At 37.8% G+C, this 14,612-nt stretch overlaps 1 protein-coding gene across 3 annotated transcripts in view; it reads left to right on the top strand.

Moving 5' to 3' along the window:
• LOC124777287 (maestro heat-like repeat-containing protein family member 1) overlaps positions 1-14,612 on the top strand; it is a 274,758-nt gene that overhangs the window by 81,245 nt on the left and 178,901 nt on the right. For all 3 annotated transcript variants that reach the window (XM_047252633.1, XM_047252635.1, XM_047252634.1), the window contains exons 12-15: positions 11,759-11,941; positions 13,444-13,721; positions 14,007-14,282; positions 14,356-14,564. In XM_047252633.1, the coding sequence (XP_047108589.1) occupies positions 11,759-11,941; positions 13,444-13,721; positions 14,007-14,282; positions 14,356-14,564 (946 nt within the window). The remainder of the gene's footprint in view (positions 1-11,758; positions 11,942-13,443; positions 13,722-14,006; positions 14,283-14,355; positions 14,565-14,612) is intronic.

Genomic DNA, 14,612 nt, shown 5'->3' with positions numbered 1-14,612 from the left:
ACAAGTCTCAGTGCCCAAGAGCAGCTCACAAAACTTCATTGGTCTGTTCTTCCTCATTCACTCTACAGCCCGCATCTCACTCCTTCTGACTTCCACCTGTTTGGCCCAATGAAGAATGCACTCTGTGGGAAGCAGTATATGGATGATTTTGTTTACTGTGCTAAAGAAAAATTGAGATTTCTTATCAAGTAAATACTGTCATTGTTATGTTCGAACAACATGCAATTATTACGGAGATGCTTTGGGAATTCAAGTCGGTGTCACTGCAGGGAAGGCAGCATTCTTTTTGAGGAGCACTATTGAGAAAATTTAGAGAGCTGGCATTTGAGGCTGATAGCAGAAAGACTCTACTGCCACCAACATGCATTTTGTGTAAGGACTGTGAATATAAGATAAGAGAGATTAGGACTTGTGTGGAGGCATATTGACAGCTGTTTTTCTGTTGCTCAGTTTTGAGGGGGACAGGGAAGTAAATGTCTGGTAGTGGTAAAGGGTACCCTCTGCCACACACCATACAGTGGCTTGCGGAGTATGTACATAGATGTAGATGATGCAGTGTATTGCAAACACCATGGTTACATTTTGTTTTCAGTGGTTTATATATCTACAAAAGCATCCAAACATGGCAGATGTTCCATCTGTTGCCACTGATATTATATTTCATAATGGAATCCCTTTTTCCATGAAATAATCTTTCAGAATATTAACTCACTTTTAGTGTCAGTTGCCACAGTTCACATGAAGAGCAGTTCCTCGTGGGTATCTTGGTTTGTAACAAAAGAACATATTCCAATAGCAATGCTCTTTTACCAGGTAAAGTTGACTTGGCCATATATATGGAGAAAAGGGTCATTTGCAGGCAATTATACAAAATACTTAAAGTATCTTAACACATTTTATCAACACCTCTTTGAACTGCGTTGTTGTTCAAAGGAATTGTTTTGAGTGTATTGTAAGCAGATTTGTGTAGAACAGTTTTTAAAACCTCTTCAGCTCTTGATAGAATTAACTGTTACCCGGTGTAGCTTGCCCGCCAGGTTTCGAGAGGGTGCGTTTCTGGATGAGGTATCGAATATATTGCTTCCCCCTACTTATACCTCCCGAGGAGATCACGAATGTAAAATTAGAGAGATTAGAGCGCGCACGGAGGCTTTCAGACAGTCGTTCTTCCCGCGAACCATACGCGACTGGAACAGGAAAGGGAGGTAATGACAGTGGCACGTAAAGTGCCCTCCGCCACACACCGTTGGGTGGCTTGCGGAGTATCAATGTAGATGTAGATGTAGAGAGGCTATTGATGGAGCAAGACGTTGGCTTCCACGTCGACCAGTAGAGTGGTATTGTGCGAGCATATAGGCCATCCTATTAAGTTCAGGTAAGGCCATCACACTGAATGGAGATTATAGATAAAAAGAGTAGGATATTGTAGCGTAAAGAGTGGGGAGTAATATGATGTATTGGAATCTTGAATAAAATCAATCTAATTTCGTTAAAAAATGTGTTGCATTGCTTATTTAATGCCCCCATAGTTGATAAATGACATTTTTATTTGTATATGCAAAGACAAGACTGCTTGCTTTTTATGTATTATTTAATTTTACTAGGCCTGTATTGAGCATGTGCTCAACAACAGCTGTCTTATATTTTACTTTTAAGCTTTTGTAGAAGTTTTTTCACTTATTCTGTTAATTTCACATGCTTCTTGGCACATTCTCATGTTACCATACATGAGGCAAATTGTGCTTTATAATGCCATTGACACATTTTCTTCAGATGTCAAATATGTCACTGATATTATAAAAAGCACAGTCTGCCTCATTTATAGTAATATGAGAAAGTGCCAGAAAGAATTTAAAATTAACAGAACATCTGAAAGAACTTCTATGAAGGCTTAAAAATAAAAATAAGACAGGCTATGATGATCATAGGCTTGGTACTCGCCTGGTAAATTAAAAAAAATTAAAAGGCAGGCACTCTTGTCTTTATGTACAAATAAAAATTTCAGTTATCAATGAAATGTATCTTATTGTTCATACTAATCTCTTGATGGAAAGGCTGGACCTTCAGGGAGTATTAACATGCAGCCAACAGAAAGAGCTCTCGTGGAAGTCCTGGGGAAATACATCATAAGAATTGCAGTAAAGAAAAAAAACAAGGTACAAATTTACCAAAAGTCATTCATAGTAGTTAAGAGAGAGGAGGAATTGTTTCAAAAACCAAGGATCTCCTCTTTCTACAAAGCTTTAGAAGCTGTTGTTGGCTCTTTGAAAGGAGTAAAATGAGTTTGAACAGCAATTACAAAAGTGTCTAAATGTTCATCATTAAAAAAGGTGACTATCTTACAGTTACCGTATTTACTCGAGTCTAAGCCGCACTCGAATCTAAGCCGCACCTGAAAAATGAGACTCGAAATCAAGGGAAAAAAATTTCCCGAATCAGCCGCACCTGAAATTTGAGACTCGAAATTCAAGGGGAGAGAAAAGTTTTAGGCAGCATCTCCAAATCGAAACAAAGTTGGTCCACTGTAATATGAGACAATTTAGGTCGAATGAATGACGGTACAGCTACAGTAGTTTGGTTCGAGTCGTAAGTTTAGCAGTTAAGCTTTACCAGGTAGCCATTGCTATGCGTCAGGCGCTCCGTCCGTATTTATACGGGTACCCTTCCTTTTTCACGTGCTTCGTCTGGTTTGAATTGATTGCTTATTTTTCTTTGATCTGATAAGCGCAGTTTTCTTTGTTATAGGTGTTTCGTCACTCTACGCTGAAAATGCATTACTGTACTGTGTCATGCATTGTTTGTCGTACTCTGATACTGCGTATTTACGTCCTGTCGCCGATCGCGGCATGGCTTGCTTTTGAGCGCGCTACCGCCGCCTACAAATAAAAAAAAAAAAAAAAAAGAAAAAGAGAGAGAGAGAGAGGAATCGTCTCATTAGCGAAACAATGGCAAGAGACTGCTACTTGTTGTTACTTACACTGCTGCTTTCTTTGATAATGATTAACAAGAACCAAATAATAGACTGCGTATGATAGAAGATGTTCTGAACGAGAGTTTAGCGAAAATTTTTCTCCGTTTGATAATCTTTGCAGGCGCCTCATTAGTACATTACATTCTGCACAGAAATTAGAGTCATCTTAGATTTAAAAATCTAGGCAATTGCCTCGCTTCATTTCTGATTGTATCATTGTTTAGCATAAGAATAATACGAATATACACATGACATGATATGTATATTCTTCCGCGTTTGCTGTTGTCTCACTCTAGTTTTGCGGTTTATTACGCAGACAGGATTTAAATGAGATAGTAGCAAACACGAAACAATACATGGCAAAATGTTTCTATTCGTATTATTCTTATGGTGACGAGAATACTGCATGTGATTCACAGTTTATAAAAGTTCGTATTAGCAACCATCTCTTCTCACAGATAGGAAAAAATTCAGAACGTAGAGTTGGCCATATTGACAAACATCCTAAACATTCTTGCCAGTCGGGTTTTCGTAGTACATTGAAATGCTGCTACATTCGAAGATGAACAATACGGAATTAGTATTTACTTCGTTGGATAATGTATGAAAATGCAGTGGTCGAAACTCGGCGCGGAGAAAAAAGCTTGTCTTCCACCTTTTTTTTTTTAATTTATTTACTGACGCAGATGTTTTGGCGCCAGTATTTATCTTTGTGCCTACAAACAGCACCCTACAAAGCATGCCTGTGTAGCGCTACATATATTCGACGGCAGAACTAAGTTGTGGCGGCACCCACCGACCTTTTTAAGAACTTCCGCTTACTTTGCACTCGATTCTAAGCCGCAGGCGGTTTTTTGGATTACAAAAACCGGAAAAAAAGTGCGGCTTAGATTCGAGTAAATACGGTACTTAATTGCATAATACCACAAATTTCAGCTAGGCATTTAGTAACATCACATGATTGAATGGAAACTGAGCGTAAAGAATTAGGATGAATTATCAGAGGTAAAGAACATTATGAAAACCATTTTGAAAAAAGTAAATGAGCCACTAGAAAAAACTGCACCTTCTGTTTTCACATTTAACTTCTGCATACCAGACACAGCTGGGTTTATCTGTTTCAAACCCTTTGAGATGTTTTAAATGCCGTAAGTTTGGGCATCAAAGCTGTATCACGGGGTCCCGGGTTCGATTGCCAGCTGGGTCAGGGATTTTCTCCATCTGGCAGTTGGGTGTTTGTGTTATCCTCATCATCTCATCATCATTCGGGAAGTGGCAAGATTGGAACGAGAAAGATTGGGAACTTGTAAGGGCACTGATGACCTCGATGTCCCCCCCCCCCTCGAGTGTCCCACAATCATCATCATCATCATTGTTGAGAAGGTACTGATGTGTTTATGCTTAAAAAAAAAAAGGGGGTGCGGGGCAGTCAGGATCTGAAAATGATGAGTAGAATCTGATAAAATGAAGCTAGGAAAGCCTGCAAGGTTATGCATCTTTCAGTATTCACCACATCATGTGCAGTTCCCTGCATTATTGAGGTATGTGTTGTATTCTACAACCAGCTTTGAATACCAGTCTCATAGAAATCTGTCACCTGAGCATAACTTTCAATAATTGAAACATTCTGTGTCAATTGCATAAAGCACAGCCCTGCATAGGGTTGGCAACCCTCCAGCCAGGCGACTAGTGTGAGTTTTGGTGTTCTCGTAAAGATAAGTTAGTTTAGATTATAACAACATGTAGTTTAGTACTGATTACATGGTAAATGTGTGTATTAGTGTGCTTTTTCAGTGTACCATTAAAGGTTTCATTTTTCATACAGTTGGGTTATAGTCGTATTTTCTGTTTACATTTTATCACAGCAAATCTATAGAATTGCATTTAATTGTTCTTTGCTCTCTCCAGCAATTTAACTGTAGTGTACATCTTCATTATTTAACTCACATTTCCAGAAAGTAGTGTAAAGTTTAAGTTGTTGTTTCAGAAACTTTACACTAATGTTTTTATTTACATACAGTTGCATATAGGCCAGATTTGTGAAATCATATTTTTGTGTTTATCTGTAATTTAACTGACTTACTCTTAATAAACTATTACATTTATCATGAGTGAAAAGTGCTTGGCTTGCCATAGAGTTGTTAGGTCGGGGCTCTGTAGTGACGGGTGCTGTAGTTTTTTCCATGTGGGTGACTGTAGTGGTATGGGAGTAGGGGAGCCGGTCGCTGTGGCTGAGCAGTTCTAGGCGCTTCAGTCCAGAACCATGCAGCTGCTACGGTCATAGGTTTGAATCGTGACTCGGGCATGGATGTGTGTGATGTCCTTAGGTTAGTTAGGTTTAAGTGCTTCTACGTCTAGGGGACTGATGACCTCAGATGTTAAGTGCCATAGTGCTTAGAGCCTTTTTTTGAGCAGGGGAAGTTAATGAGACTCATCAGTGGTTTTGTAGGATATGTAGTAGAGATAGGAAGATGCTAGAACAGGAGGGGAAAATTACCACCCTTCAGGCTGAGATAGACAAGGCCAGGGGAGATCTTGACAGGTTAAGGAGGGAGAAGGGTAAAGAGAGGTGGGAAGTGGCAACAGGAAACAGGAAGAACAGGCCTAGAACTTTGTTTGACAACTTTGTGGTGAATGTAGAAAATAGATTTGACCTGTTGTTCAGTTAGAAGCTGGTGAGCCTCAAGCAGTTGCAAGTGTAGACAGGGCACAACAAACTTTCAGCAGCAGATTGAAAAGTAAAGCAGTAAATAAAAAGGGAGTGTTGTTGTTATGTAGTTCCTGTGGAAGAGGTGTTGGCCAACTTTTGCAGGATGAACTTGGATAAGAATACCAGGTCACCAATTTTTTTAAACCTAGTGGTTGTCTGAAGCAGCTGACAGAGCATTTAGGATCACTTTGCAAAGATTTCACTAAGGAAGACACCATGGTTATAGTGGGTGGGCCAATTAATAGTATTGACAGAGATCCTGAGTATATTATAGAGTGTGACCTGGCAAAGGTTGCATCAGCATCAAAGCATACCAATGTTGAGTTCGTGTCTGTTCCTGGGTGCAATGACCGACCTCATTTGAACTCTTCTGTCAGGAGAGTTAATTTGGAGTTGGAACAGCTGCTTATGTTGGGTGCAGGGTCACAAATTGGTGTGGTTCGTGTTGATTCTCTTAGCATGTGAGATTATGCTAGGCATGGCCTTCACCTCAAGAGAAAAGGGAACGGTAAACTGGCTGGGAAAATAGCAGGAAAGTTAAAGGGGGGAGGCACTGTCATGAGTGATAAAATACCAGTGGTTATAGGGTTCAGAAAATATCCTTTTTAGGGTAGGGAGGACAGAAAGAAACCAACTTTTAAGAGAGGTTAGGATTTGAGACAAACCTTCAGTTTGAGAAAGAAACCAAAAAAACCTAATTCTAGCTTATTAGATCAGCATAAACAGCTGTTGGTTAAGAATTTTCAACAATCAGCCTAAATTTCAACTCTACCCAATTTCAACTCAGTCAATGTGAAATATCAGCTATCTTTATTGTATCAAAATATTCGAGGACTGAGAAAAAAAATTAATGAACTAATTACCTGCATAGATGAATTGGGGTCCTCAAAACCAGCTGACATAATCTGCCTCTCTGAACATTATGTGATCACTGGTATAGAACTTTTAAGTGTTAACAGGATTTAGGTTAGCATCTCACTTTTGTAGAGCAGAAATGGAGAAAGGAGGAGTTGCCACATTCATCAGGAACTGTCATAATTTAAGATTTGAGTTAGTAACACTATCATTCAACTTAATTCCCACTCTAAAGTTCCCAACTAGGGTAGTCAATTGCTCACAAATATCCATTTATATTATCTTCATAGAAAAGTCCAATGAACAAAATTATATTACAAGACCAACAGTCAATGGCCTCTCAGACCATGACATGCAGTTCCTTTTGTTAAATGTTAATACTGAACAGGATATAAAATCTGTTAAATCTGAAATCAAGAGGGTAATCAATAAGCCAAAAATTGATTATTTTAGGACACTCCTCAGAGACATTCACTGGAGTGATGTTTACAGTGCTCATGGCATGAATGAAAAATATAACACTTTTGCTAATAAAGTGCTTACCTTATTTGAACACTGTTTCCCCCCAAAACTAACCAAGGTTAGAGCAAAGTCTACAAAGAAGAAATGGATTACTCAAGGAATAGAGATATCTTGTAAAACAAAAAGAAAACTGTATCTGTCAGTCCAAAACAGTTCTGATGTTGGTGCTATAGCACATTACAAGAAATACTGCAAAATATTAAAGACTGTAATACGGACATCAAAGCAAATATATTACAAGGAAAAGATAGTCATATCAGATAGCAAAATAAAGACAATATGGGATAAAGTGAAGAAGAGTGATAGAACCAGAAATGAAGAGGGGCAAATAGCATTAAGAGTAAATGGTACATTGGTGACAGATGTGTATAGTGTCGCAGAACTTTTTAACAAGCATTTTATAACTGTTACTTAAAAGATGGGGTTGTCAGGTTCTTTAGATGCTGCCATGGGATACCTCAGACCAGACATTTGAAGTAACTTGCATAATATGAATTTCACCCTCACTACCCCAGCAGAAGTAATGTGCAGAAGTAATGTCCATCATAAAATCTTTAAAATCAAACATCAAGTGGGTATGATGAAATATCAACAAAGTTAATTAAAGAATGTGATTCTGAGTTAAGTAACATATTAAACTATCTGTGTAACCAGTCATTTATTAGTGGAATATTTACTGAATGGTTGAAATATGCTGAAGTTAAGCCACTGTTTAAGAAGGGAGATAAAGAAATAGTGTCAGATTCTTTCATTTGTCAAGAATGTTCTTCCTTTGCTTCTTTTGCCCACTTTCTTCTGGTTCTTTTTCTTTTTTCCCCAGAAAGCTTGTCTATTCTGTTGCTTCTTTAAAAGGTGTTATGTATCTTATTGTGTCCATGTCAACTTCCACATCTTTTCTCTCTCTTCCTGTTTCTCTCAACTACGTGATTTTGTGGTTTAATTGTTTAGTAAGTAATTGTAAGGAAAGTCAAATATTTGTGTAGTTATTCTGACGTTATTCACCATGCATATGTGTTGATAGAGTTTTAATCTCATTTTCCTCATTTTGTCTGTTAAATTTTTAACTTTCAGGTATAGTTCTGTATTAAGCCTTAATCTGTATTCTCTCCCTTTGCAGTGAAGAGTCTCCACTGCATGAGGTATTTTCTGTGTGACCATTGTTTGAGAGAGTTTCAGTTTTGTGTTCCAGGGTGAAGATTTTATGTAGTGTAATTATTTCTTTTTATCTGAAAGCTCTTCTCCACTTTGTGCGTTCTCTGCTGTGGTCTTTTCCTTCATGTTGTTTGAGCAGTGTACTGTAGGTATTGTGTTGTTATTTATTTTAAACTTTGTGGGGCTGTACTGATGTTTGTCATGAGGTATGTTTTCAAATCACGTCCATAATCCTACTTTTGCTGCTCGACATTGTAGTTCTATGATTTGTTTTTGCGCTCTTTCAATCGAGTCTGTTGTAACTACCATGACATCTGCTTTGATTCTAAGAGTGCCCTACAAAGCACCTAGAAAATGAACCAAGCCAAGAACCTGGTCTAGAGTATCCAGGATACCCTTTTTTCTTTTCAGAAACTGGATAAAGAGATGTTGTTATACTGGGTACTAGAACACATCTGAATTTGCAATAATGAGATTGCAGACGCAGCAGTTTAACAAACACATTATGAGAATTCAGAGACTTCACGGATTACAGTCCATTACGTCACTCATGATGACAGTCATGTGTACATGTGAAAAAGAGTGTGTGGAAACAAACAAAAATAAACGTTGCATGATTAAAAGGACCACCCAAACTGGGTTTACTTCCATCCAGTAACTCAGATGGAACAAGATCAGTTTAGCTCAGCATTGTATAGGACATTGCTCTGTCACCTACGGCATCCTTTTGCATCACAAAGAAACATCCAGAATGTAAAGTATGTGGTGTCAATTTAACAGTGCACCATATTTAGAATGAATGTTGTTTGTATGAGGATATTAAATGGTTGACTGAAGATTGGCTCTAATTTAAGCAATGACTGGATCATATTCAGCAAGGTCGCTGATAAACAAGCTGATGAGCAATTGAAACTGTCATCATAACAGTCAGAAATTTTCTGCCTTCCTTCAGTGCCTTTCTTCTACTTTCCAATTTTCAGTTATTAAGATCAGACTACATCCCTGTAAGGAGAAGGCCTTTGTGCCATACAGTTTTAGTTTCTGTAGCAGAATTTTATGATCTGAATGATGGAAGGCCTTGGGAAGATAACAGAAGATGCTACAAGAGTAATTTTTATTTTTTAGTTCTACTAGAATTGAGTTTTACATTGCTTTCTCTTTGGAGCAGATTTTGCAGAAGCCAAACTGGTGTATCTAAAATGCTATTCTTGGGAAGATGTCAAAATATTCTGCTGTGAGCTATCTTCTCAAAAAATTTGGAGAAAATGCTAGGAGGATTGAGATAGAAGAGCGTTTTACCACTGCAGAGTTTAGCCATTGAGGATGTACACCTTGACTCTTTGAATATTTGTAAAGGCAGTTCAAGTTAGGCCATACCAAGTGTGTGATATTTCTAAAACATGACTTGCCAAAACTGATGTCTGATTACAGATTATGGGTTCTCCCTCCCCAATGGATCTACCTTTGATGGACCTTCCTTTTTCCCCTCTGTTTTCAGCTTCTGATATAAAGAATTCACTGGAATTATTATCTAATGATTTGAATTTCAGATCTCACTGCTTTTATTCCGAGAGTATTTAATGTAATTTTCCATACTAAGTTTTTTCATTTCATGCCTAATAACGCTGTAAATTCGCCTTGCCTTGTTCTTGGAATTTTTTAATTTTTTTGTCTTCAGAAAAAAAAAAGAGGGAAGTGTAATAGCCTTCTTATTTTGTACGAGAGTGGTTTGAAAAGTTGTTGGAATGGAATAGAAAAAAAGTACTTACACACTGAAACTTTTTTTATTTTTCAATGTAGTCTCCTTGTTGATTAATGCACTTGGTCCAACGATGTTCCAGTGCCTTGATCCCATCTCGAAAATAAGTTTCCTCCAGGACTGCAAAATAGTTGTCAACTCTGGCTATCAGTTCTTCGTTTGCTGTGGTTCTTCGTCCACCAAGAAAAATTTTTCAGTTTTGGGAAGAGATGGAAGTCTGATGATGGAGCCATATCAGGTGAATAAGGCAGGTGTGGAAACAATTCATACCTTACCGGTAGTTCATGCAATTTTGCCATGGTGATGGCACATGTGTGTGGGTGTGCATTGTCTTAATGGAAGATGACTTTCTTCTTTGCTGAACCTGGCCTTTTTTCACGTATCTTTTTTTTTGCAATTTGTCCAGGTTAGCATAGTATTCTCCAGTAATTGTTTGCACAGTCCCCACTGGGGGTAATCTACAAACTGAATTGCCTTTGCATCCCAGAACACTGGTGCCATGACTTTTCCCACTGAAGGAATTGTCTTTGCTTTCTTTGGTGGCAGAAAATCAGCATGTTTCCACTACTTTGGCTGTTATTTTGTCTCTGGGATTTTGTACTGCACCCAAGTTTCATCTGTGGTCACAAACTGGCACAAAAAACCTTGTTCGTTTCTCCTAAAACCAGCCAAACGTTGTTCTGATATGTCCATTCACATGTTGTTCCGATATGTCCATTCTCATGTGTTTTCGATACAGCATCACGAGTCGCAGCACCCATCTTGCAGATAATTTTTTCATTTCTAATTCTTCAGTTAAAATGTGATATACCCTTTCAGATGACATCTGACAAGCGTGAGCAATTTCACGCACTTTCAATTGCCGATCCTCTGTGACCATTTTGTGCACTTTTGCAATGATTTCTGGAGTAGTGACACATCTTGGCTGACCTCTGCGTGGATCATCATCCAAGCTTTCCCGACCAAACTTAAATTCGTTTGTCCACTTGTCAACAGCTGAATGTGAAGGAGCAGAGTCCCCCAGTGTATTCTGGAAATCAGCATGAATGTCCTTTGCTTTCGTATCTTTCTTTACTAAGTGCTTAATGACAGTTCAAATCTCTCCTTCCCTCCCTCTCCCCCCCCCCCCCCTCCCACCCCAATCTTCGCAACAACAGAGCCATGTCACCGCCATGGCTCTCTTCCAAGAGCACTGACGTGGTACATGTTTACAGGCAACAGTCCAATGAATATCACATGAACAACTCGGTGCGCTAGCACTGACCTCTCTTGGTGATTCCGAGAACTTTTCATACCACCTTCGTAGTTGCAGCTGATATTCTGATGTACCGTTTAATAATGCATACATAATCTAGAAGCAATTAATTAGCAGTAAGTTGTCACCATATTCTGAACCAATGGTGAATAATTTGTATGAGGATACACTGCCATGTCTTGAAGCACCATAAAAAGTTTCTTCCTTGAGACCAAAGGAGAGGAACAAGAAGTCACTGTAGGAAGGATAGCTATACAGAAAATTGAGTTACAGAGAATTTTGGAAAGATGCGGATGGAATGGTGCACTTAAGTCTGTTCTTTGCATTCGTTTGCTGACTCAAAAGTGTAATTTTTGCCATTTTACAACAACTGCATGTTTATGTGCAGTTTCCTTTATCTCTCTCTATTTTTAGTATCCAAAGAAAAGCCCCTCTCTTTCAATTTCTTATGGCATCAGATGTATTTGTAAGTGTTTCTATCCCATTATGTAACAGTATGTCGTAATGAGAAAGTAATATCAATTTATGTTTCAGCTCACAGGGTGCCACACTCATTTTCATTGTTTGGAAGATCTCTGGCTTTGCTTGGAAATCCGTCACAGACTAAAAGAGGGATTTACATTTTAAGCTTCATGAAGAACATTGCAAAAATGATTAATCCGCATTTGTGTCCCCTGTGGGAGCAGAAGATTCCAGACTTGATATCGTACTTGAAAGGCAAGCAATAGTTTACAATAACATCCTGTGTGCTTTTTATTACCAAAAACTTTAAACATATTTACTGTCACACATATTCATACACTCACACACACGGCCATTGTTGTCTCCTGGTGTTGAGCCCAAATATAGCGGTGGGCACATGTGCCTGAGTTGTAAGTGTAAGAATTATCACATCCTCTATGTGGTGATTAGCAATGTATCCAGTTATAATAATTCAATTCTGTAGTTTCCATTGTTTTACATTTACTATAAAAGGCAGAGGATGGCTCACTACTCATCTTCAAGATGATACATAGAGTTGCAGACAGGCACAACCTAAAGACTACTACGTGTTTAGCTTGCAGCCGAAGCCTTCTTCAGAAGAAGACCCCCCCCCCCCCCCCCTCCCCCAACACACACACAGGCGAACGAACATACCTCACACACATATGACTGCCATCTCTTGTAGATTGGTCCGGAATGCTTATGTGAATCAATGTGTGTGTGCACGTGTTTACTTTTCTAAAGAAGGCTTTGACTGAAGACTAAACATGTAGTCTTTTCATTGTGCCTGTCTGCAACTTAACAGGCCATATTTACTGTGAGTACAAATCTATCCATTTGTTTTATTGTTGATATTACATCTTGGAATCTCCACTGATTTATTGTACATCTAGATATTTTTGTCAAAGTATTAAAATATTTGAAGAGAAATCTTAAAAATTTTACTAATCAAACATAACATTTTTTCCACTGATTTGAAAGAACTTGAGTTACACGAAAATTCCATTGGAGGAGACGGTAGAACGAAAAGTTGTGAGAAAAGTCTTACAAATTACTTACAAGTACTTTCTAATTGAAAGCGAAATGCATCTGATAAGATTGATAAAATTTCATGTGAATGAGCTTTCTGTAGCTGTCAAAAATATGTATACAGTGTCCAGTCCATAAATAGTTTTTGAATGAAAACATTTGCTGTCATTTTACCTGTAATTTTGTAACTGTATTGGTGTGGATGCACCTTTTAATAAATTTAATGCGATTTGCTTTTGGAAATTTTGTGCCACTGTGATTCCATAATACTGTGGAAGGACACCGCATGATTAACATGGGACATAAAAATATTTGCAGTTTTCTCTCTATTATAAAACTGCAATCAGGTGCTTTAGAAAGTTGATCATCCTGTGTGCATTTCTCATTTTGTAACAAACTGTTAAGAAAGGTAAGTGAGAAATGATTGCATCTTGCCAGATATATAATACTACAGATGCATAAGATTGTCTTCATTTATGATGGAATTATCATCAATTATTATTTATGGCTTAATATCAGTTATGAAGGAATTATAGTCATCCACATGAGTACCATCTCAGTATCAGTGTTTGCAACTTCATATTTATTTATGTATATCAGTTCTGTGTTTGTTGCACAAGAGCTTTATTCTTACTTTGGTTTTATATTTCCCATTTTTATGTATTGTCTCTTTTATTTCCTAATTATTGTTTATTCTCTTCACTTAGAGAGCACATTTGAAATTCATGATCAAGTATGGGATGAATTGTTGTTAGAGTTTGTGTCATCAACTCTTACTGAAGTTGATGAAGAGAAGTGGACCCTGGAAATGGGTGAACAATTAAAGGAACAGTTAACTTTGTATACATCGTATCCTATAGAAAGAGGAATGGCATTTAAAATGTTGGCTGTAACTACATGCCACACAACAGACAAATTATATGTAGGCAGAGTACTGGATGTTATCTTTACTTCTCTGCGGCAGTATTCTGCATCTGATAGTAAAGTAAGTTCTCCTTATGTTACAATAGTTTACCATATGATAATTTTTTTCTGTTGTGTTCTCATAAAAGACTATAGTACATACGGCTAGCCCACACTGTGCATATATATTATGTGTGAAATTATGAAATATGTTTGGTTGTAATAAATTTATCTTTATCAGTCCTGTTTATACTTCAAATTGTCAATTTTCAAGAAATCATAGAATTAATGTTCTCTACAAAATAAACCAGTTTTTTTTTTAATTTACAGTTATTGATTTTATTAATTATTAATTTAATCTTTGCAGCACTGTTCAAAGGCTGTCGGAATTTGTTCACGAAATCATTTGAGTATTGTCTTGCCAAAACTGGAGGGACTCAGGAAAGAGGAATTGTCACGAAGGTCGTCCCGCTTGCTTAGTTTTATGAGGGATATAAAGCATGAAGGAGAACAGGAACGAATCCGCCTCACACTGCTGCAGTGCTATGGGGAAGTGGCATTAGAGGCACCATCAACTGAACTTATGCCAAGAATGGAACAGAATGTTTTACAATGGGTTGTGCAGCAAATTCAGATGTCAAAGGTTAGACAGTGATATTTATGATAACTAAGCATTTTTTGTAACTGAGTTGCAGTTAAATACATTCTTGTTTCAGGATGCAAGTGTTACAGATGCTGCTCTCAGAGCACTTGGAAAGATAGCAGAAGGATTTCATCCTAATCGTAATAGTTTGCAAATAATGATGCAGAATCGCACTGAAGTTCTGAATTTGATAATTAGCCAACTAAACACAGATTGTGTCACTCTTTCCCCTCTGCATCTAATGTTGATGACAACAGTACTCAGAGTAGCTGCAATATTTATGTATCCTTTTAAAGTGTTGCAGGACATGGTAATGTGATTGACAAAAAG

Source organism: Schistocerca piceifrons, chromosome 2 (assembly GCF_021461385.2).
Source record: "Schistocerca piceifrons isolate TAMUIC-IGC-003096 chromosome 2, iqSchPice1.1, whole genome shotgun sequence".
Lineage (NCBI taxonomy): Eukaryota > Metazoa > Arthropoda > Insecta > Orthoptera > Acrididae > Schistocerca > Schistocerca piceifrons.
The sequence above is the reverse complement of the archived record's forward strand: the minus strand, read 5'-3'. Positions and strand labels throughout refer to the sequence as shown.